This window comes from Macaca fascicularis, chromosome 5 (genome assembly GCF_037993035.2).
Source record: "Macaca fascicularis isolate 582-1 chromosome 5, T2T-MFA8v1.1".
Classification (NCBI taxonomy): Eukaryota; Metazoa; Chordata; class Mammalia; order Primates; family Cercopithecidae; genus Macaca; species Macaca fascicularis.
Genome location: NC_088379.1, coordinates 157,836,748 through 157,861,453, shown reverse-complemented (window position 1 = coordinate 157,861,453; position 24,706 = coordinate 157,836,748). Strand labels below are relative to the sequence as shown.

Here is a 24,706-nt window from a genome sequence, read left to right as displayed (position 1 = left end):
CTGATCCTCACTTAACAACACGATGAGGTCAGTTAGGAGTGGGCCCGCAGAGAGGTCCGAAAGCCTTGAGAACAGCCCAAGCAGGAATAAGGTTTGAAGAGCAAGTACATCGTTTTAAAACTCAAATTAATTAAAAACTATCTATCCTAACAAAGATTTTGGAACTCCTCTCCTTCACAGAAAAGATTAAGTACTGTTCAGTATGTACAATCCAGGGTAAGTTATGATTTAATGTACCTTTCCTTTAAGACTTCAAGACTTTACTACTAACATGAATAACTGCCACTAATTAATCTTGGCTTGGGTTAATTACACTTAATGTGCAAAGAGACAACTTGAGGGAGAGAGAGCGCCCAGGTTAATAGGAACACCTAGATATAACTACATCTCTAGTTACTCACTAAGATCCTAAATTTGGCATTGTGAGTTTGACACTAATCAATGTAAAACAAAAAATACAATTATATCTCTCTTGTTATTAATGACACTAAGGTAAAGCTACATAAATTATGTCTGGGAAGAAGAGTGGGAAAGGGGAGGGAGAAGTCAGAAGTGCCTGTGAAAAGGATAACATATTAAAAAGTCACCCTTACTTTTTACTTATAAAAGTTGGCCAGGTGCAGTGGCTCACGCCTGTAATCCCAACACTTTGGGACGCCATGGTGGGTGAATCACTTGAGGTCAAGAGTTCAAGACCAGCCTGAACAACATGGTGAAATCCCATCTCTAACAAAAGTTAGGCGGGGTGTGGTGGCATGCACCTGTAATCCCAGCTACTTCAGAAGCTGAGGCAGGAGAATTGCTTGAATCCGGGAGGTGGAGGTTGCAGTGAGCCGAGATCACTGCACTCTAGCCTGGGCGACAGAGCAAGACTGTCTCAAAAAAAAAAGTCATCCATTACTTTTACTTATAAAGTAAAAAACTTTGTAAGAGTCTATATTATTTAGGTATTTATAAGCATAGGCATTTGTGTAATTTCTTACTGAAATTTTTCAACGAATTTTTTCCTTAGAAATAAAGGACAATATCAAAATTTTGGAAGGTTTTATACAACTGTTTTTCTGGTTTTTTTTTTCTATCAAGCTCCTAACCATTCAACAATGCAGTTAATTCAGTCAGTCCAAACAAAATAAATAACTTTATATAATGGTAGTATGTATTACTATCACAACAATTTCTGCCTTTGAGTTAATTATATAGACAACATTTTATTAACAGTTTACCTACCTCTCCAAAATTTTAGAGCATCTTTATTCAAAAATGATTGTTTTCATCTTATTTTTTAAAAGTATATGGATTATAAAATAACCTGGGTTTATACTATGCAAAGGTCATCTTTAGATGATAGAAAAGGAATCCTTTTCTTTGGATGATGAAAATTTATTGCGTTCCCATGCGCCAAGTGCCACGTTAGATGCATAACCAGGATTTCATCATCTTGACAATCCAATGAGGTCAGCCTCATTATCCTCCCTTTACACGTGAGGAAACTAGAGTTCACAGGAGTTAAGAACCTTGCTCCATTTTCTCAATTAAGGGAACAGCTCAAATCTGAATCTAGATTCTCTGACTCCATAAGCCATGTTCTTTCTACCAGGTCACTTTTGACTTTTATGTGAGAAAGCTCTGGCTCTGAGTTTTTTTTGAGACAGATTCTCACTCTGTCACCCAGGCTGGAGTGCAGTGACATGATCTTGGCTCACTGCAAACTCCACCTTCCTGGTTCAGAAAATTGTCATACCCCAGCCTCCTGAGTAGCTGGGATTACAAGTGCCTGCCACCACACCGGGCTAATTTTTGTATTTTTGGTAGAGACAGAGTTTCATCATGTTGGCCAGACTAGTCTCAAACTCCTGACCTCAGGTGATTCACCTGCCTCTGCCTCCCAAAGTACTGGGATAACAGGCACGAGCCACCGCTCCTGGCCTTCCATGTGAGCTTTGACATGCTTACAAATACTAAGTTTTTATGATCACTCCTAACATCTACAACTCATGCGCTGAATTTCTTACCTCTTCTGACTCTGGCAAGAACTTGAGAAATTCTCGCAAGGTCTCCGATCCATAATGCTCACTTTTTCCTTGATGAATATCTTCTACAATGGACCGAGGAGACCTTGAAACGACAACGAATCACATTCCGTTTCCTGTTTGCTAGAGTGCCAACACAGCTGCAAGCCAGTGGAAATCAAATATCCACCCTTCTTCCCACCCACCTCCTTCCCGGTCTGGCTGGCAGTTTTGTGTGAGTGCTCAGAACAGCCCCACTGCCTCAAAACAGGGAACCCCAACACTCCGCTCAAGGGCCCTTCACCCAGACCACCATCCTCGGGCATCCCAAAAAGGCTGAAAGCATCAACAACCACGGGGAGTCTCTTCTGTTGCGAGAAAAATAATCCCCTTTGGTCTCACTGAAACCCCTGCATAACCTTCTCCTTACACTTCAGAACACAAAACTCCAACCGCTATTTGACTCATCAGCCCAACCTCCACTGAAGGGGCGACACTAAAGGTGACTCTAAAGGTGTCCCTGATGGGACAGGCTTGAATGGATGCCCTGGGGCAATTCTCCATATACTTCAAGCTACCATGTTATGTTTCCCTGAAGGAAAACAGCAGAAAGTGACAGTCACTTCCAGACTCATCAAGCCACGCTTCTAAGAAGGATTTGAAGGTGTGAGGGATTTGAATTTCAGCTCAGTCACCCCCACAGACTTTGATACTGACAGCAGGGATATGACTAAAGCGTGCAAAATCTTACTTCTTAAATTGCTTAAGAAATATCCCAATGTTCATGCTCCGTTTTGCGTCCAAAATAGTAATCTGGAAAAAAAATAAGGACACATAAGATTACTAAATTCAAATAAAAAGAGATGGAGAAAGTCGATAATTAAAACCGATCAAAATGCAACACTAATTTATCAGAGAACAATTCCCAATGTATAAATCTGGTGATTAACAGATATTCTTAACATAGTTTTAAAAATATTAAAAGATTATCATCTCCCCAAGCTTTCTACAGTGATATTATATTTCCTTAAATGTAATAATAAAACATACCTATTTTAATATTATATAACTTTTAATATACAGATGGTCCCGACCTATGATGGTTCAACTTATGATTTTTCAAGTTTACTGTGGGCTTAGTGGGATATCAAATGCATTTTCTATTTTTTTTTTTTGAGACAGAGTCTCACTCTGTTGCCCAGGCTAGAGTGCAGTAACATCATCACAGCTCACTGCAACCTCTGCCTACCAGGTCCAAGTGATTCTCCTGTCTCAGCTTCCCGAGGGCAGCTGGGATTACAGGCATGCACCACCATGCCTGGCTAAATTTTGTATGTTTTGTAGAGATGGAGTTTCACCATGTTGTCCAGGTTGGTCTTGAACTATTGATCTCAAGTGATCCACCTGCCTCGGCCTCTCAAAGTGCTGAGATTACTGCCGTGGGTCACCGTGCCCAGCCACATTTTCAACTTACAACATTTTTGACTTACAATGGGTTTTTAGGATGCAGCCCCATCATAAGCTGAGAAGTATCTGTAAAGTCAGTCATCCTTTAGTACCACAGGGGATGAGTTCCAGGACCCCTGAGGATACCAAAATCTGAGGATGCTCAAGTCTCATATAAAATTGCATGTAAGTCTCATATAAAATTTTGCATATAATCTATGTACAACCTCCTGCATATTTTAAACCATCTCTAGATTACTTGTCATACCTAATACAATGTAAATTATGTTATGTAAGTGGTTGTTATACTGTATTTGTAAGTTTGTATTATTTTTTATTGTTGTATTGTTATTTTATATTTTTTTCTGAATATTTTTGATTCGTGGTTGGTTGAATTTGAGGATGCAGAATCTGCAGTCATGGAGGGAGGACTGTAAATACATACTTTAAATGTTTTTAATTTAGTAATTTCCTCTTAGAATAATATTGCCCACATTTAAAAGCCCCAATTTGGAAATGGATGTCTTGGCCTAACAAGAATCACGAGAGATTTGAACTGAGAAAATAAAAAACCACTCTGAAGATATGGCAGATTGAGTCCCAACCCTGATTTACGGATGTAAAAGAACCAATAAAGTCATATTTCAGAAACATCATTAAATTTTTTTCTAAAAGAAAAATTTCATTTCATTCAAAAAGTTTACATATGTCCAGTAGATCTTTTAGGAGGGAGTAAGGTAGTGTCCCACATTTTATTTACTCAAAATATTCAAAAGAAAAATCTTGTGCTGTATACATTTCCCCAAGGCTAAGATACTTTTTTGTTTGTTTTTTTGTTTTTGCATTTTCCTGATCTCTGGAATCAGGATGTCTTACAATACAGGGAATCTTTTTATTTAATGAAATAGGGGATAGCTATTCTGTCAAAACCAGATTTGGGCTGCAGCAGGTTTTCACTGATCAAAATTTATAATTTTAGGTGGCTTTATCAGACTAGAAATTAGAACTTTTTTTTTTTGGCTGTTAAATACAGAAGCCATTTCTGTCTCTGGATGCAAACATCCAGGCTGCGTGGAGGAAAGATAACCTGAAAACTGCTGCATTTTTTTCCCATTTGTTTTTTGGTAAAGGGAGACTAGCTAAAATAGGAATGTTACAGTGCTCTTCCTTTCCAAATGTATGTGATTCATTTTGAACAAAAGAGAATCGGGTTTCAGACTAAATTCCTGATCTCTGGGTCTGCTTCTGAGTTTATAACCAGCAGCAAGACTGTTAACCAACGTTAATGTCACTTCCTGGCTATAAGGTTAAATTTTTACAAGAGTATGGTTGCCTTCTTTTGAAGACCAATCTTTAACAATCACATTATTTACTAACCTCGGGGTTTATTTCATGTTAACACAATCACCTGCCAGCCATAAAATAAACTCCCAAGCTGAAAGGGTAGCCTCCTTATTGGAATCCTATCTAGGGACTGCAGTTCAAGTTCAGTGTAAAGGAAGGAGAGGGGAAGAGAAAAAAGAAAGGGTGAGAATAAAATCTGTCAAACTCAACACCCTTTAAAAGCTCATACCAAAAAAGGAATCTCAATTTATTAAGACAGAAAACTGGGTTTCCTATAATTCATAAATTAAAAGGCCATGCATAAAAATCTGTATATTGATAATAGTTACACAGCACGTTCAAAGAACTTCCTCTGCATTCACCTAGGATGGATAAATGAAACAACTTGTTTCGTATTCCTTTCACAGAAGTGCCACCTTCCGCTACATTCAACCCTTGACTGCAGTGCTCTCCCACGCCCCACATGAACCAAGCCCCACACTCATCCTGTTCACTCCTCAACCCTCTGGGACTCTCTTCACTCAGCCTAGATCCAGAGACATTGCTGCTGGAAAGAAAATGAGCCTCATAGACATCATTTTATGACTTTCCTAGAGCAGTGTTGAACTGATAGGCTAGCCTGGTTCTCTTTGACTCCTTTTCACTCTAGTGTCTGTGGGTTTCCATATTACTGGGCTTCCTATAGAGACATAGCAAATGTTCCCTACCAGCATGGTGCTTGCATTGTGAGTTTTCTCCAGGAATGGGGGCAGATGTGTAAGAAGCTATATGTGTGCCTGGCCAAGTCCCTTGGTGACCCCAGAGCTGCAACTGAGAGATGATGGATGGGAATCATGTTCTCACTAGGCAAGAGAGCCTCCAGGGGCCTGAGCCCTGGCCCTACAGGAGCAGCCCACGGTGCCCCAACCCAGGGGCAGCCCAGCTGTGGAAGCAGGCATCTCTACAGCTCAAGCTGTGTTTCAGAAACGAAGAGAATTCGGTGATATTCCTAAGGGAAAACCTGGGCTGGCTGTGACTGAGCACCTTACAGGAAAAACAGAGCCCAGTACTTCACCCAAACAACATTAAAATGAGACAACTGATACCATTCAGGGACAGTCCCACTGGCTCCCGGCATCCTCAGATTTGCCTAGTGCCTGAGGAGTCTCTTTCTCCACTTTATCGCATTTGGTCCTTGCAAAGCAGTGTTATAAGAGTGACTGTTGAAGTCCTTTAAAGAGGGTTATCACTACACATGTAAATTAGCTTATCTCACTTCCCAAATGCTTGCTGTCTCAAAGCTGGGCCATTCAGAAACAAAGCCGGGTCGGGTTGGGTGGTGTTTTGGAATCATTCAGAGCAGTGGAATCTGCACAGGGGATCCCAGTGGGACTCACTGGCTGCACACGCTGACAAATCAGAGGCAAGAAACTGCCCAAAGAATAGGGATAAACAAACCCAGCCAATGAGCAAACTGCATCATCCCCTCCTTCCCACCAGCTCCAATCAACAGGCCACACCAGGACATGCAGGCAGGACGGCCACAGAAGTCAGTGCCACGGGTACAGTCAGCATACTGCAGAGTCCGTTAGCTCTTCCCCCAAAAGTCCTACCAAAGAGTGGCAAACAAGGCAGCTAGAAATATAAGGTAATGAGGTAATTAATGCACTCAACTCATTTCAAGGATTTCCTACTAGGATGAGAAGGGGGCCTGGGCTCTACTCACAGTTTCCCCGCAACTGCCAGGGGGCCAGGGTTGTGCTGATACCCACTGAAACAGTCAGCAGCGCTATGCCACTCAGTGAGGCGTGTGAATGGCTACACCACCACTCCTGCTAAAACCTCCAAATCAGCTCTCCTAGTTTATTCTACCACAACTTTTGTAGTTTCAATTCACTTCATGAATCCACTACGAAATCTGCCTCCCATATCCTTTGAACGAAGAAGAATTTTTTTTTCAGTTGTGGTAAAATACAAATAACAATTACCATCATAACTTTTTTTCTTTTTTTAAGAGACAGGGTCTTGCTCTGTCACCTAGGCTGGAGTGTGGTTGTGTGATCATAGCTCACTGCAGCCTCAAACTCCTGGGCTCAAACAATCCTTCTGCATCAGCCTCCTGAGTAGCTGGGACTATGGGTGTATGCTATGATACCTGGATAAAATAAGGCTTTTTTTTGTGGAGATGAGGTCTCACTATGTTGCCCAGGCTAGTGTTGAATTCCTGGCCTCAAGCTATCTTCCTGTCTTGGCCTCCAGAAGTGCTGAGATTACAGGTTTGAGCCACTGTGCCTGGTCCATAACCATTTTCTTCTTATTATTCCTATTACTGAGACAAGGTTTTGCTCTGCTGCCCAGGCTGGAGTGCAGTGGCACTATCTCGGCTCACTGCAACCTCCACCACCCGGGCTCCAGCACTCCTGCATCAGCCTCCCATGTAACGGGACTATAGGCACAAGCCACCATGTCTGGCTAATTTTTAAGTTTTTTGTAGAGATGGGAGTCTCACTAAATTGCCCAGGCTCCATAACAATTTTTAAGAATACAGTTCAGTGACATTAAATACATCCACGTTGTTGTATAACCATCACCACCATCCATCCCCAGAGCACTTCATCTTGCAAAACTGAGACTTTGTACCCACTAAACAATTAACTCTCAGCCCAGCGCGGTGGCTCACACCTGTAATCCCAGCGCATTGGGATGCTGAGGTGGGCAAATCACTTGAGGTCAGGAGTTCGAGACCAGCCTGGCCAACAAGATGAAACCCTCTCTCTACTAAAAAATACAAAAAAATTAGCTGGGCATGGTGGCATGTGCATGTAGCCCCAGCTACTTAGGAGGCTGAGGCAGAAGAATTGCCAGGAGGCAGCGGTGCAGTGAGCTGAGATCATGCCACTGCACTCCAGCCTGGGTGACAGAGGGAGACTCCATCTCAAAACAACAACAACAAAAAAAACAATTAACTCTCCATTCCCCCTCTCATTTCCTGGCAACCACCATTCTACTTTCTGTCTCTATAAATCTGGCTACTTTAGGTACTTCCTATGATGGAATCATATAGTATTTGTCCTTTGTGATTGGCTTATTTAGCATAATGTCCTCAAGGTGAAGGTAGAAATTTTTAAACCAGTTTTGTTTTTATGTCAAAGGGGGCTTCTTTACCTACTTAAGTAACACTACATAGTGGCTATTTCCATCCCACTTCAAGTCCTGAAAAACAAAAATGTAAAGATCTTCCTCTATCCTCCAATATGGACCTAGCTTTCGGGTTTTGATTGTTTTTCATTTTCTTTTTCATGTTTAGTTGGCTGTCAATTGGAAATTGTTATTTCCCCCAACTTTGGGGGAAAAAAATGAAAACCCAGTTGAAGCACATTTTTTCCCAAATGTATTTGAAATGCTCTCTCTAGTTCTATGGTTCTGGATTGTGAGCAATCCTGAAATTCTAGAACATACTGGCATCATAACAAAAGGTGAGAATGACTGACAGCTGAATTACAGCGTGGGAGAATAAAATATTTAATATTACTTGTCATAAATTTAGAAAAACCAGTCTTCCTTCCATCCTTCCCTTCTCTCTGTCTCTCTCTGTCTGTCTGTCTCTCTCTCTCTCTCTCCTCTGTGGTCTTCTTTTTCTAATTAGCCATTTTATTTATTTCCTAGATGGTCAATGTTATATGGCTGCAGACATCATAGTGAATGACCTCAGGTGTTTCAATATCTATGTTTTCTTTGTGAGCCCCAATTTTGATCTGTTGATGCCTCATAAGCTGATCCCTTTGTGCTTTTGGTTCAGTTCTGTCCAGTTCAGTAACCTTTTGTTTCCTTTGGAAGATACCAAATGGCTAAGATATAGCCTTCCCTTTAAGAGCTGGTCAAACTGTAGAGGGAGACACACACCCTCAGCTAACACTGGTGGAAGGCTCCCAGGAGGCCTGAGGAATGTCAGTAATAGAGGGTCAGGAGCTACAGGGCTTCTAAGGGGATGGGATCAGCAACTCTGAGAGGAAGATGAGTTTAAGCTGAATCTCTCTGTTCTCATCCCCAGCAATATGTCTTTATTTCTAATTGCTTTATTACGGTTTAATTATTATTATACTATCATATCTACAGTCTCTTAGAGTTAATTTTTAGTTAACAAAGATACAAGGATAGTAACATTTCATAACTTCCCATACTAAATGTCTTTTTTTCTTTTCCTTTTTTTTTTTTTGAGACAGAGTCTCGCTCTGTTGCCCAAGCTAGAGCATAGTGGCTCGATCTCTGCTCACTGCAACCTCCCCCACCCACATTCAAGCGATTCTCATCCCTCAGCTTCCTGAGGGCCTGGGATTACAGGCATGTAACATCATGCCGGGCTAATGTTTGTATTTTTAGTAGAGACAGGGTTTCACCATGTTGGCCAGGCTGGTCTCGAACTCCTGGCCTCAAGTGATCTGCCTGCCTCAGCCTCCCACAGTGCTGGGACTACAGGTGTGAGCCACCGTGCCCATCCCCATACTAAATGTTCTAACTCACTATTTAAATGTTGTTCTTTCTAAGTTCAGCCATTCTCCCATCTTCCATATCTTGCAGCAAATTTCTTGCTTGCAAGTACAATGGAACTTATTAGTAATGATGTGTAAGGCTTTAAAGTATAAACCAATCACATAATGTCAGGCTGTTTCTGTAGGAGGTTATGATATTTCAAGGGTCATAGTCTGTGCCTGGGCAAGTTTGAACCTCCAGAACGGCAGCCTGTGTTGTAATGTGGTGATGCTGTGGCTCCGGGCTCAGGAGCAGTGCTTCTGCTGAACAGGCTGAGGAGGGAATTCTGCAGTCCACACAGACAGATGGCAGGACTATTACTTTTGACCCTGGACTCCGCTTACTGCAAAGTGAGTTGGAAGATTTATTACTGATCTTTGTTAGACAATAACCCTGCTGAGTTCTAACTTCTTCAGAAGAAAATTGAAGGAAGGAAGAAAAGAGCATGTACCATATTCTTTTACTGCAAGAGAAGTATATATAATACTTCTAGCCACGCTACAGATAACATGAAAATTGAAAATAATTCTGGATAATCTCAGTTATGTGACAACATTACCTAATGCACTTAAAGGGATCATTCTCAACTATTTATCATACCCAAATACGGAAGAGTTGCAGAGTTAGATTATCTTATGATACACAGTCACGGTGATTTACTTTTTCTTTCTAGTATGCTGTCTCTCAGACCAGGACCCACAAGTGTTAAAAGCAAAGATTTCTGTACACCCATGTACACAGCAGCATAGTCACAAGAGCCAAAAGGTGGAAGCGACCCAGCTGTCCATCAACAGATGAGTGGATAAACCAATGTGGTCTATACATACAATGGAATAGCATTCAGCTTTAAAATTCTGACACATGCTACAACACGGATGAACCTTGAGGACATTATGCTAAGTGAAATAAACCAGTGACAAAAAAGACAAATATGACATGATTCCACCAAAGGAGGTACCTAAAGGAGTCCAACTTATAGAAACAGAAAGTAGAATGATGGCTGCCAGGGGCTAGGGAAAGAGGAGAACGGACAGTTCTGATTTAAAAGGTATGGAGTTTCAGTTCCGCAGGATGAAAAGTGTTCTGGAGAAGGAAGGTGGTGATGGTTGTACAACAATGTGGATGTACTTAACGTCAACAAACTGTTTAAAAATGGTTAGGCCAGGCGCAGTGGTTCACGCCTGTCATCCCAGCACTTTGGGAGGCCGAGGTGGGCAGATCACTTGAGGTCAGGAGTTCAAGACCAGCTGGGTCAAAATGGTGAAACCCCATGTCTACTAAAAATACAAAAATTAGCTGGGTATTGTGGCACGCTCCTGTAATCCGAGCTACTCAGGAGGCTGAGGAACGAGACTCTCCTGAACCCAGAAGGCGGAGGTTGCAGTGAGCCAAGAGTGTACCACTGCACTCCAGATTGGGTGACAGAACGAGACTCTGTCTCAAAAAAAAAAAAAAAAAAAAAAACTTTTTAAAAATGGTTAAGATGCTAAATTTTTATGTTATGTTATTTCACCACAATTAAAAATAATTTTAAGACCATTTAAAAAATAATTCTTAAAAAATAAGTTAATGACAAAAGTGTAAAAATCTGCGTAGGGTGCAGGGGTGGAGGAAGGCAATTGAGACAGAGTATTTTTTTTCCCTGAATTTCAGATCTGCTTTAGAAATGGACATCTCTGCTTCCATCATAGCTGAGAAAAGATGCCACACCCCTGCCACTTTCCTCTCTCTCTCTCTCTCTCTCTCTGAGTGGTTCTTAACCTCTCTTTAATTTGGGAACATAAAGCAGCAAGTTCCCCTTAGCCTCCTGAAATTTTCCCAATTCACAAACGATGCCAACTACTCCAGCCTGACAGCTGCCTCCCCGGACACGGTGAGCTAGCCCTCTTCTGTTACAGGCGCTTTGGTGAGACACAGGCCTCGTTTCCATGTGGGCCCACCCAATAGTTACTTCAGTATTCTTGAATTTCAGTAAAGAGAGCTGGGAGACAATAGTGAGAAATGACCTACTGTACAATAAAGAACCTCTGTTGGGAGCTGGGGCAAAGGCCAGGGTACTAAGGAAATGACTTCTTGCTCCTTCCAATATTGAAAGGATACTCTAGCAAATAAAAGGACTTTGCATAAAAGGAAGAGACAGGCAAGCCTGTGTTCAGCACTGATGGCACTAAGGGTTCTCATGAAGATTTCCTTCTCAGATTTATGCCACAGTTTACATATAACCCCAGTGTGTCCTGCATTTCATAAAAAATAGACTCTTGGCTATTTCAACAGGAGATCACACAATCAGCTTTAAGGGCCCACCAGTGAATTAGTGGAGAGAAGGAGTTAACATGTTCCTGAGCCAGAAAGAGAAAAGAGGTCAATACTGTTGGCTCAAGAATTCAATAATGCATGGAGCTCCTACTCCATCCCAGGGCCCTGCCCATTCTCTTATCTAATCAGCTCTATCTCTGACCTGTTTTCTCTGCTCCTTTACGACATACTTTTAAATGATGAATTTCTGTTGTCTTTCTCTGTTTTGTTGTTGTGCTTTGTATGTGGGGGGGCAGCATTCTTTCCTTTTATTTTTATTTATATTTATCTTTTCTAGCAGGTAGAGGTTTCTTCAAGTTTCTAAATTGACAGTGTTTACAAATGTAATTTTTGATGCAGTTTCTGTAATATATGGTGATCTGCAGCTCTGGGATCACGCTTTCAGTTAACTTCCTGAAACTTAATAGCTTTATTTTTTCTCAAAGTAACACATTTAGTGTTAACTAGAAACATCCTTCCTATACAATCTGTCTGAAAACAGCTTTATGCTTTGTCTCTTTGGAAGCCTCTGTTCCCCAACAGCCATAATCTAGTTCAGAGATCTGAGGAATGAAGGCCATCTCGAAACACTTGTTATATACAAACTAGAGGAGAAAATAAGGGTAAAATCCTAAGGATGGACGTCAGCTGATGGTGTTATTTAACAAAAGGTAGTCTGCCCCAGTCAGCTCCAGTTCATTCCAGATAACCAATTTTAGAAACTCAGTTTTTGTTTCAACAGAGACTAACGATCCTGGACTTCAGCAGAATTCTCCAATAGGGGAACCTTCAGCAGATGTGCTAGAGATAGGGGCAGTGATCCCAAATAGCATGTTTTCTGCATGAGGTCATAATCCACCAGGGCGTCTGGGAGGATACAGCACGCACACTTCTTACACTTTCTCAATACTCAGTTCAAGCTCATCGTAAAGACTCTGCCTATCATTTCCAAGGCACATTTGCTTCTATTATCTCATTTCTTAGGGATGTCTAGCAATTGTTTCAAATGTACACACATCCCAAAACACAAAACAATGCAGTATGTGGAGGATTAGCCCTCCACCTTGCATTCTTACCTCTTCTCGAGCTTCTCTGAAGGATGAATTTGAAGTTCTTCCTCTCCTAGGAAGGGAAGACTTGGTGGTGTCTTCCTGCTGCCCAAAGAGCTCCTCAATGGTCTTTGTATCAATTTGGTAGTGATGCTCCTGCCTGGCTGCCAAGGTCCAGATGTTGGTTTTGCCCCGAACTTGCTCCTCCGGAATAGTTTTCCAAAAAAAGCTTCTCATCCGCTTTTTCTTACCAAGGTGGCTGTAGCCGTTCATATGAGTAGTTGGGGGTGGGCCTGGTGGGGGAGGTGGGATGGGAGGCTCCCCAGGAAGTGGAGGTGGTGGGGGTGGAGGAGGGGAGGAAGGACACTCTTCCCTTGAACATGAACATGGTGGAGATGGAGGGGGTGGAGGAGGAGGTGGAGGAGGTACTGGAGGCGGTGTCTGCCCAATCATGAATCCAGGTGCTGTGGCAATATTCCCATTTTCTTTATCACTGGCCAAGGAGACACAATTCATAACATGCATAGTACTGTCGCCTCCTATGGAGATAATTTCTTGGCCTTGGAGAAGACGACACAAACATCAAACCTGTGTAGCACTTTTTCACCTGCTATCTGCCGCCAGAATAAAGGGCAACTGTCCCCTTCCAAACCTACCAAGATAAAACAAATATAAAATTAGTTACAGACAAACAGTTTCACATCAGCATCTCCCTTCAGAGGCTAGATCAATCCTCTCATATGAGTTAGATATGAAAATCAATGAGGGGCAACACATCCCAAGTTGCATTACAAGGAACCGATGCTTTTCTAAACGTGAATCAAATTTTACTACCTGGAAATTCTGCCAAAAATATTGCAACAAATCCAATTGGAAACCTTACATTAATCAACAAAGCACATACATATTGAGAGCCTGCTATAGGCTCAGCAAGTATTGCTCACTTTATGAATAAACTACTTGTTTACTAACTAGTTTGTTCTCTTTGGACAATGGTTGCCCAACCCCTAGGGAAACTGCCCAAATTGCTGAAGCATTAGGCATTAGTGACCCTACCTTTTTCCAGTCTGGACATGTCTCCTACCAATCATGGGTCAAAAAAGGCATCTTGCACCTTGGACGGATAAGGCAGGGCATTTGGAGATAATATAATAATGGCCTAGCTCATTTCCCTGGAATCAGGGCCACCATATTTCTGCTCTACCTGGTGATGTGGCTTTCCCCCAGATAGAGAAAAGAACAGCAGATATGAAAAATGAGATTCCAGCCCTAAATCAAGCTTTACTGCTTACAGTTTTAGACAAGTCACTTCGCCTCACTAGACTTCCATTTTCTCATTTGTAAAAGTAGGAGAACACATTAAATGACCTCTATCATCTTGGATTCTAGTTAAGCCACTCTTTGGAAACCATCACCTGCCTCTTCTGCTTCTGACACTTTTAGCAAAGAAGAGAAATGCCCAAGGACATGCTGCCCATGTCACATCTACCCCATGTCTCTTATACACAGTCACCAACTTACTTTAGAGGGTTGCATTTTTATGGAATTTCAAATGTTTTTTTTTGATGCTGGGCTGTTACCGATCTGATGTGAGAGGTCAAAACAACTAAATTTCTTTAGATATGAGAACAGGTAAGTGTGAGTGCAGAAAAGGCCCCATGCAGGCTATTGAGTGAGCACCCCAACTAGGTGGGAGTGTGGAAAGGGGACTATTTCCTGCAGATCACAAAGGGCCATACACAATGGCTTTTTACACTGCACTTAGGGATGTAATTATCTTTTTACAGCACCACTGTCAAAGCCCATACTTACAAACATAACTTAATCAAATAATTTTGGACTACACAGAAGTAAACAATCTGATCTCACAGATTCAAATATTACAAAATGATTTACATAGAACCATATCCAAAAGACAGGGCTGCCTTGGGAATAAGAGTGGAGATTCTAGGAATAGACTGCTTTTTCTCAGAAAGTTCTGCTGCTTTCAAGATGTGCAACGTGAGATGAGGTCAGTAACGTCACCTACATTTCAGCATCTCATCTACAATATGAGGAAATACTTGTTCCATTGGTTTGTATAAAAATAAAGAGCTAACACATGTATGGTCCTTACTAAGATGCCTGGTACATAGTTAGCTATTATTTATAACAATAACAAGCTGTTATCATATGTGCATATTACTTCCCTTTATTTTCACAGGTATTACATTTGCTTTAACATACGTATTGGGTTTATAGATAAAATGCCAAGTCACCCCTGGCTACTAGGAACAAATTTATAATATTTCCATTCTTTGCTATCGAAGTTTGTGAGATCTGTCCTTTCTCAATTCTTGGTGATCATCTATTAAATTGTCTCCATATTTCAAAAGCAAATATTTTAATGAAACATTTGAATATTGGAGTTCTGAAAACTGCCTCTATATGGGAGGAAAACGACATTTCCAGCTATTAATTGGATACTTTAAAAAATCATTTTAACCATTTTTAAGTGTGCAATTTAGTGGCATTAAGTACATTCACAGTGTTGCACAGCCATCACCACTGAATAGTTTTTAAATAAGTAAAATAGAAAATATTTTTTCAAGCTGACATACAGCTCACTTGAGAGGCAACTGGCTTCTAGAAGGAGTTTTCATAATTATCATTAGGGGCATAACTAGGCTGTTTTCATAGTTGGCACCCTTAAAGCAAATGACTCATTGTCAATTACAGTTTATAGTTATATTTGAACTCTTCTTTTTCAAGACTGTGCAGGTAATTTTGGCAGTTTATCCTTACATATTTAAAAATACTTCGGTACATAAAACATCTCATGTATAGAAGAGTGGTTAATCCTCCAATTTACCTCCAATTCCAGATATGTTGACTTATTTATAGATTATCCCTCTTAAGAATGGTGATAAGCTCAAAAAGTCTCCAATCTAGAAAGCAATAACTCATTCAGTGCTGCCTATGTACAGATGTGCCACTAAACCTCACAATGCAAATACAGAGATATTGACAAAGACTAAGGAAGACTGTATACTCCAAGGTTAAGCAACCTCACTGTTTCCTAACAACAAAGCCAGAAAGGTGCACGTTTTAGTACTGTGCTTTGCACAAAGGAAGTGTCAGATAAACAATTGTCAAAGTAAAAAGTGACACTTGTTAGCTCTGTATTGGGATGATTCTAACCAATGCCCCATGTAAAAGAATGTTATTTTTAAGTTAAAGGAAACAAAAGAAAATGTACAACACTGTCCCTGGTATGCTGTCTGATTAATTTTTTCCCAGGGTAACACACAAGGATCCTAGCCCCGCAACAGCAACAGCTTCTAATGAATAGGTTCGCCAGCAATGATTAGCCAAGACACTAATGCTTTTACTACCCTTACTACAATAGGGTTTCCCCCTGGGCCAGGATGCCAATGTGAAAGAGTTGGCAGGAAAAGCAGAGTACAGACAGAATTCTAACCCTTTCCACAGCCACATGGAAATTAAAATAGAGAATATACAAAAGAATGCTGGATTTGCTGCAGTACTGCCCACAGTAGAGATGCAAACACACACTCTCCAGGTACACTAGGAGAACGCAGGTGATGCCGCAGCCCTAACAGACCACACTGACTGCCTGTTTCTCACAGCTGACAATTGCCAGTAGGGACAATGGGATTAGCCCCCACTCTGCCTGGAAAATGCTAAGTAGTCCCATCAATCTGCCCCTGGGGAAGACAGAGACAGGCCTGTATGTAAGATCTCAGCTACAGGTTGGAGACGTCAGCAACAGGATGAGGATAGCTGCTAAGGCTGACAAGTGCCCAGCTCTGAGTAAAATGCAGAGCTGTCATGGCTGGGTTCTGAAGATGGGAATGTCTCTTCAAGTCCCCTAAGTGCTACTCATGACCCATCAGAGTTGTGTTTGAGTGATAGACTCTCCCAAAGAGGCTGTAGCTCAGTTGAGCATCTTTTAAGTATGTGAAATTTCAATAAAGCAATGCTGTGATCATGTACTTAACTTCTAGTTAATTGGCAGGCAAAAAATCTTAGAACGTTCATTAAGGGTCTTCAAAGCTGCCCCCGGCCCTCTCCTAAGCTCTCTTGCCTAAACAGCCCGCTGTACTTTTTCCTTGGTGTCAGAAACATCCCTAGAAGTTCTAGTCTCGGCTGGGAGTGGTGGTTCACGCCTGTAATCCCAGCACTTTGGGAGACCAAGGTGGGCAAATCAGGAGATGAGGAGATCAAGACCATCCTGTCCAACATGATGAAACCCATCTCTACTAAAACACAAACACACACACACACACACACACATACACACACAGTAGCTGGGCGTGGTGGCGCGCGCCTGTAGTCCCAGCTACTTGGGAGGCTGAGGCAGGACAATCGCTTGAATAAGGGAGTCGGAGGTTGCAGTGAGCCGAGATCACGCCACAGCACTCCAGAGCCAGACTCCGTCTCAACAGCAAAACAACAATAACCAAAAAAAGAAGTTCACAGCACTCCAGAGCCAGACTCGTCTCAACAACAAAACAATAACCAAAAAAAGAAGTTCTAGTCTCTTGAAAGGAGTCAAGAAAAAAGAGTATGTAGGCTTCATCTCACAGTGTATTTAAGGGGACAGCATGTTCCTGGACGTCAGTTTGGAGCTCAGGACTTTCTTGAACGAGGACCAGTGGGGTCCTGGTGCTCAGCTGGTCACTCACTCCTTTGGTCAACAATAATCAAAAGGAACATCAAGGAAAACCTGCCAGAAACCTTTCCCCTTGACTCCTGGCATGTGCCATAGATGAGGCGGGGGCAGGAAGGGCTGGCGCACGTGCTTCTGATGACAAACCGGGGCAGAGCAAGCCGAGTTTGAAGAGCAAAGGTAGAGAAACACACAGCCCTATTTTACTGCATTTGGGAGAGAAGAAAAGGATGGGGAAAGTATGGACAATTCTAAACTGGAATTCTTACTCTCACTCCACTAATTCGGGAAAAGGCTCCTCCACCACCACTTATCTTTCAAAACTTTTCTTGATTATTAAACACAGAATGTCAGTCGGTACGATACAGTAGGGCCAGAGCCGGACCGTCCAACTCTTCTGTGAGTTCCGTCGTCTGTGTTCCATCTGCCTGTACTCCAGGCAGTAGTGAAAGAACCCAGGACAACGCGTTCCCAGTCAGCGCCTTCAATCTGCAGCACAATGTAAACATTCAGAGACGTCCGAGACCAACACCGGAGAGCAGAGGAAGAATGCCTGTATTTGACTGTACATTTTCAGTTTCTCTTACTGTCCCAAAACCAAGAAAAAAAAAAAAAAGTACATGCGTGCCAAAGGATGCTCTAGAGAGAGGGAAGGAAGCGCTGGCTGCTCCTTCCAGGAAGACAACTGTGGGTCAGTAGAAGGGGGTCACAGACGGCCGAACCCCGGAGATCCTTTCTGTCCACAAAAGAAGTTTGAAAACCGACCATTAAGTCCGGAGGAAATTCGGCCTGGGGGGTCCTGGGTCACCACTTCTTTCAAGTTTGGATACATAGTAGTTTACTAGGTCTCCGCATTAGCCAGCGGTCCGCAGCCTCCTTCCATCCCCAACCCAGAACCCCCGTCCCTGCCCGAGCCACTCACCAACAAGCCACCAGCTGGACCGCGAAACCCCGGGAAGCCGCACTGGGGGCAGCAAACTGAACCCGAGTGGGCGGCCCCGTGGGCCGCGCGGAACCCCAGCCGGGTCCTTATCAGCGCCGGGCAGGAGCTCGTCGCGGCACGAGGGTGGGGCGCCGGTGCGCGCGGAGATCGACGCCCACACGCGCCGCGCCGGCTCTGAGGCGGGGAGAGAGGCCGCGGCCTGCAGGGCGGAGACTGCAGGGCGGGCGCCCAGCGCCGGCAGTGCACGACCCTCGGCCTTCCGCAGCGCCGACCGCTCTTCCGTCAGGCGGCTGGAGCAACTCGGTCGGCCGCCGGACCGGATCGCCCATTCCCGGCCCTCCCAACGTCGCGAGGGGGTCTGGGCCCCGCCCCCACCCCCCGAGGGGCCCCAGCTGGAGAGCCCACGCCCCCCACGCCACGCCCCCCGGGGCGCCAGCCCCTCTGCGGGGGCTTAGCACGCTGCGCTCAGAAGTGGGGTGGGAGACGGCTAAGGGAGATGTCCATGTAATTGAAACGAAAGTGGGGTGTCTTGCGGCTCGCAGACACCCGGTCTGCGGCGGCCGCGCGCTCCCACCCCACCCCGAGCCTCCGCCGCGACATCTTCCCACGTCCCCAGTCCGGGTCGCAGGCGCGGGGGAAAAGCCTCACGGTCGCACTGCGGCTCTGCCAAAAGGGAGCCGGGACGAGCCGGTGAGAGAAACACGGGGGAGACTCCTGGCGTTTGAAACCGGTCAGAACCCGCTCTCCAAGAGCTGGGGACACCCCTTGTATGGAGGCTGATCCCCAGCCCACCCGCTTCCTCCCCCTCCCCACACTCCTGCAGGCGCGGGGCGCAACTTGTAACCCGAACTTCGCGCAGCCGGAGCAAGTGTGTCGGGGCGAGAAGCACCTAGTCCTCGGTCCGCACCACTGCACTGGGTCCCCGCCACCGCCACACCACTATCTCAGGGGCCAGGCGTGGCCCCCGGCTGGCTAGGGAGCCGAGCGCGGCGCCGCGGCTGCGCATTCTGTGCGGGATGCCGCTGTCTCCCACGGGCGGGGATAAACTAGGGGGCGGTTGATCTGAAATTCTTAGCCACGGCTAATAGTCAACCACCCAAGTGCGACCCGGGGCAGCCCGGCAATGCAGCTCGTTCTCCAGACGCGGGTCCACACCGGCGCGTCCTCGCCTCCAGGGACCGATCGCAGTCCTCCAAGGCCGGGTAAGGGCGACCGCCTAAGTTATCCGGGTGGATGTGGAGGGAGCTGGAACCTCCTTTCCAGCTTTCCCGGTGAGGCTCGGAGGAAGCCGAGACCCGGCACCCATCGGCCGCGCTTCTCGGCGCCTCTGCCTCGGGTCCCGGCCAACACCCCGACCCCGACCCTCCCGAGCTGCGGGGCTCCAGCTCCCCGTGTCCCGCGCCGCGGTAGCCCCAGCCTCGGCTGCCCGACTCGCACTCACCCGCGGCCAGCGCCCCCAGCTCCCGGCGCGCAGACCGCTGCAGCCTCCCGCCGCTGTGTCGACGCAGCGGTCTCCTCCCGGTCACTGCAGGCCCCGCAGCCCCGGAGCGCGAGGGGGCAGGGCGGGGCGGGGCGCTGCGGCGGCCTCAGGTAACAAAGCTGCGGCCCCGCTGCTCCTGGCCCGTCGCGAAGGGCAGCGCGCCCTTTCCTGCTCCGCCCCTCCCTCGCCCCCCCTTCCACCCTCCGCGCGCCACCGTCACCGCCACGCGCTCACCTTCACCTGCGTGGGGCCCCGGGGGAGACGCTTCGGGGCACACTGCTCCCAGCACCCGAAGGCTGGCGCGGGGCTAGGCCCGGGGCCGCCGAGAGATGTAGGGGCGGCAAGAGATGGAGATAGCTGGGCTGCCCAGAAGAGCCAGGTGTCCTCGGGAACGGGCAAGAGGAGGCGCCAAGCTGGCTTCTGAACCGGCAAGTGCCTTTTACAAAGGAGCCTTTGCGGCAGCCTCCCGGGAACCCTCTCTTGTGCACACGGGCGCGCACACACTCTTATATACACGCGCGCGCGCGCACACACACACACACACACACACACCCGCACACGCCCCCCAACGCACGCGCCGGACCACCCTCTGCCCCAACACTTTCTTCTCCCTGGAAACCTAGTAGCACTTGGGCGAACTGTCCTGTCCCAGCTCCTGCAGCTGAAACCTGGCTGGGCCAGAGCTTCCCAAAGGTCAGCTCCTCCCTGGGGCCTGCCAATCTGTAAGTTTGTTGCCGGTTTTATTTTGTTTTTGTTTTTAATTCTCTATAATGACAACAGGAACCTTTAGGTTGTATTAAAGCGTAAAAAGACCCCTCAAAAATTTTTGCCAGGCCTGATCGAATGAACGCACGCTGTCTGGGAAACGCACACTCCTCACAGAAAGAAACAGGGGAATCGATTTTATCACTTTTTTTTTTTTCTTTTTTTCCTTCAAAGTGACTTGGGCCGCCAAGCAGTGAGAAGCAAGTAGTCAAAGAAAACATCCCGGGCAAACCGGCTGACCGAAAATCCACTGCCGGGGTAGGGAGGCGCCCTCTACGGGGATGAAGTCATCGCTACCTTTGACTCTTTGATTCTAGATAATCGACCAAGACTTTTCCAGCCTCATGCCTGACGCCTTTCGCTTCCTCCACCCTGGTCCTCAGTCCCTGAACTCCCAGGACAGAATTCCTGGCCTCCATATGCAAGCCTTGGATCGAGAAAGAGAAACTATTAGTGTAAACAAACCCATCAACAAAAACCAGAACTGTGCCTGCCAATAGCCCATTTCTTGGCCATTGATCCGAGCATGAAGAGAAATGGATCCAACTAAGAGAACCTTAAAATCTTAAGGAATAAGAAAATGTAATAAAGAGAAAGACAATGTCATGCTCAGGGAGCTAATATTAATCCCAAAGGAATATTGACTGTTCAGGCTCAAGTTAAATTACAGCAGATCGAAAGTGAGGAGTGGAGTGGCATCTTCTTTTCTTTTACTGTCGACTTTGTTAAATGGGGACTCCACACTCCCTGCCTACTCTTCCCTCCTCAACCCCATGACAGTGGCATCCCCGCAACTGTATTGAGCATGCGCTCTAAAAACAGTTACTTTTTGAGAAGTCAAGTCTGGTGACCCATCCTCAGCTCCTCGTCCCTTTGATCTCCTTGGCAGCATCCTACCCTAAGGCCTTCTCTATGCTTCTCTGGCCTTCTCTGCTGACCCTTCTCTTCCTTTGAGGAGAGTAACAAGGTTCTTCCAACTCTTGATCTCCCATTATCCCATAAAAATACCTTCTGATTTCAAATTGAACCCATCCAGATGTCGTGGGGCCTGAAGCTTGTATAACTCCTCCGGGAGCTTCTTAAAGGAAAGCAACAAAAACTTACAAATGTAATACTAGACATGTATCCTTGGAAGGGCCCAGGGAAAATGAGGGACTTGGAAACTTGAGCTTCAAGGTACATCTCCGGGTTTCTCTTCAATGTCAGGGACTCTTGAATCCATATGGTCGTTGTAAAATTTCAAGTCCAAATTCAAATATCCAAAAGTCAACTCATCTTTCCCTCAAAACTAGTACTCTTCCCGCACCCATCACCTCCCCCTCTTTACCTAAGACCTAGTTTTTCTGTTTGAAATCCTAGCTTTTCCTTTGCTTCATTTTCTCTCTTAAATTCTTTAAAATTCAAGTATTTGCTAAATTTGCTGCTCTTTCCCAAGTAACCTGTCTTATTTTTTACATGTACCATCACCGCAGTAACTGTAAGTAGTGGAAGAGGGAACCAGTATTTATCTGCTGTTGGCCACATATCAGGCACCACACTTGATTCTCACCATGATCCTATAAGCATTCGGATTTGCCAGCTTAGAGAGGTTAAATTGGATACCTACATCTACTGCCTTGGTGTTCTTTCTGCTTCTCTCTTCTTCCTAAATCCATCCCAAAACTGCTGTCAGTTCACTGTTTTTAAAAGTCTGATTTCATCACATTACCTACCTCTGCAAAACCTTCTGCAGATTCCCATGTGTTCCTCCAGGAAGAAGGCAGCATTCTTCAGTCTGACAATCTGGCAGCATCCTACGTTTATCTTCCACAATTGGATGTGTCCCATTTCACTCAAGCAGTGGGGTGTACTGCCCCTGAATATGTCATTGCTTATTTTGACTCTTTTTTTGTTTTTGAGATGGAGTCTCACTCTGTTGCCAGGCTGGAGTGCAGTGGAGCGATCTGAGCTCACTGCAATTTCTACCTCCCGGGTTCCAGCGATTTTCCTGCCTCAGCCTCCCAAGTAGCTGGAATTACAAGTGTGCACCACCACACCCAGCTAATTTTTGTATTTTTAGTAGAGATGGGGTTTCACCATGTTGGCCAGAATGATCTCGATCTCCTGACCTTGTGATCCACCCACTTCAGCCTCCCAAAGTGCTGGGATTAATATACGTAAGCCACCGTGCCTGGCCTATTTTGACTCTTATTTTTCAAATTGTACATAGGACATGGTCAAAAAGTGCTTCAGTGAAGCATGGCACAACTCTTAAATAGAGTTCTTATCTTGATGGATTGGATCTAAAGCTGCAAGTCTAGAAGACAATTTATTCTTCGTCTACTAATATACTGATTGTCCATCTGTATCCCCAAAACGTGCCAACCAGCCTTTGAGTAAGGCTGGAAAGGCTCCTGGAGCCCAGTGTGCCCAAAGTCTGCCCAGCCACTGGCATTCGTGGCTTGGAGGTGGCACTGCTGGAATTGCAGGGCTCTTGAGCAGTGGACAGTGTGACCAGCTCTCAGTTTTCCAATGAGGCCAGACCTCCCGGAAAGTGTGTTAGATAACTCAGTGTGGCCCAGAAAATGGGTCTGTACCAGGCACTGGTACCAGGCCCTGCAGAAGAACTGTGTTTTCCTGATTCCATTGGCAGCTTGCTCTTCGCTCTCCCTGGGTTGCCCTTTCCGGAATGCTGTATTTCCTACACCCAGTTTATTTTGATTCTTATGGTTTCTGCCTCCTTGGCCCAGAGGCTTTTAGTTTCTCCTACATCACGTATTTTGTATTTCAATCTGTCATTAGGAACAACTAAACAAAGCCTTCAAAATGAATCAAATTTCAGAATCCATGTAAAACAGACTTTTAGTATTTGCTTAAGGAGTAAGCCTACATGAGCTGACTTCATGGGCCCTCTAGGATACAGACTGAGATCTTTACTTAATCTTTAATCATTATTTTTCTTAAAATATATATTTGATTAGATCAGTTGTTCAGTATTAAGATTCCTGGCTGTTTTTGCCTTTTAAAATTGGAAACTGCAGAAACAAACAAACTCTGTCCACATTATAGTTAAATAGATTTGCAGACAAATGCAAAGGCTTGCCAACCCTCTGACCTTGCTTCCTTCAAAGGGTGGCAAGTGTAAAATAAAATCAGCAGAATTGTTACTGTTACCATAAAATGCAAATTTGTATCAAATACCTTATTGGCAATTTTCCAAATAACTTTTTTTTTTGAGATAATAGTCTCACTCTGTTGCCCAGGCTAGAATACAGTGACACAAACATCCTCCCACCTCATCTCCCAAAGTGTCATGGTTACAGGCATGAGCCACTGTGTCTGGCCCCAAACAACTTTTGAACTGAAAAAATAATACTTTATTTCTGATTTTTAAATTTATTTTTTTATTTTTTTAATAGAGACAGGGTCTCACAATGTTGCCCAGGCTATTCTGTAACTTCTGGCCTCAAGCAATCCTCCTGCCTTGGCCTCCCAAAGTGCTGGGATTTTAGATGTGAGCCACCACTCAGCCAATACTTCATTTTTGAAGGCTAACAAATTTAAATGGAAAGTTGCCTTTAAATACTGTAAGTTATGACTAGGCTCTGATCATTAAGAAGGAGAAGAGGGAGAAAGGGAGAAATATTTTTCTGAATGCTAAGTAGTGATTTTTGAAGTTTTTTTTTTGAGACAGGGTCTTGCTCCATCACCCATGCTGGAGTACAGTGGCGTGGTTACTGCTCACTGCAGCCTCAACCTCCTGGGCTCAACTGATCCTCCCACTTCAGCCTCCCAAGTAGGTGGGACTATAGCCACGTGCCACCATGCCCAGCTAACTTTTGTATTTTTTGTAAAGGCAGGGTTGAAAATTTAAAATAGAAAATGCTTCCACATGTGATGTTAGTATCTAATGTAGCATCAGTGACATTTGCCTTGCCAGAAGTAAATAAGGGTATTTTGTCAACAGTAGTGCCTGATTTGTTTGAAAGTAGGAGAGATTAAAGACAACCTTTACCCAACATACAGGAATGAGGTAGTAAGATAATGTGATGACTCTCATGCCTGCCTATCTATATTGTATTTCCTTAGAGCAAATTGTCCCTTTGTTTTTCATGTGTGTGTGTGTGTGTGTGTGTGTGTGTTTTGGAGGCTGGAGATGGAAGAGGAGACTAAGGAAAAAAAACTGTAGACATCACCGAGCTTTTACCCAGAAAA

The 24,706-nt window shown here is 44.6% G+C and overlaps 1 protein-coding gene and 1 long non-coding RNA gene across 4 annotated transcripts in view; one reads left to right on the top strand and one right to left on the bottom strand.

The window, feature by feature from the left end:
• Positions 1 to 20,255, bottom strand: part of FHDC1 (FH2 domain containing 1) — a 43,723-nt gene extending 23,468 nt beyond the window's left edge. Inside the window, exons 1-4 of one of the 3 annotated variants that reach the window (XM_005556095.5) lie at positions 19,982 to 20,255; positions 12,680 to 13,304; positions 2,761 to 2,822; positions 2,013 to 2,115 (exon numbers count right to left, since the gene is read on the bottom strand). In XM_005556095.5, the coding sequence (XP_005556152.3) occupies positions 2,013 to 2,115; positions 2,761 to 2,822; positions 12,680 to 13,177 (663 nt within the window). In that variant the 5' untranslated portion in view covers positions 13,178 to 13,304; positions 19,982 to 20,255. Of the gene's footprint in view, positions 1 to 2,012; positions 2,116 to 2,760; positions 2,823 to 12,679; positions 13,305 to 18,246; positions 18,570 to 19,708; positions 19,795 to 19,981 lie in introns of those variants that run through there. The other 2 variants (XM_005556091.5, XM_005556093.5) reach the window with 2 other exon arrangements.
• Positions 19,272 to 21,192, top strand: LOC123573483 (uncharacterized). Its single transcript, XR_010587045.2, has 2 exons — positions 19,272 to 19,469; positions 20,687 to 21,192. It is a non-coding gene; the product is annotated as an uncharacterized lncRNA (long non-coding RNA).
• The last annotated feature ends 3,514 nt before the right edge of the window (positions 21,193 to 24,706 follow it).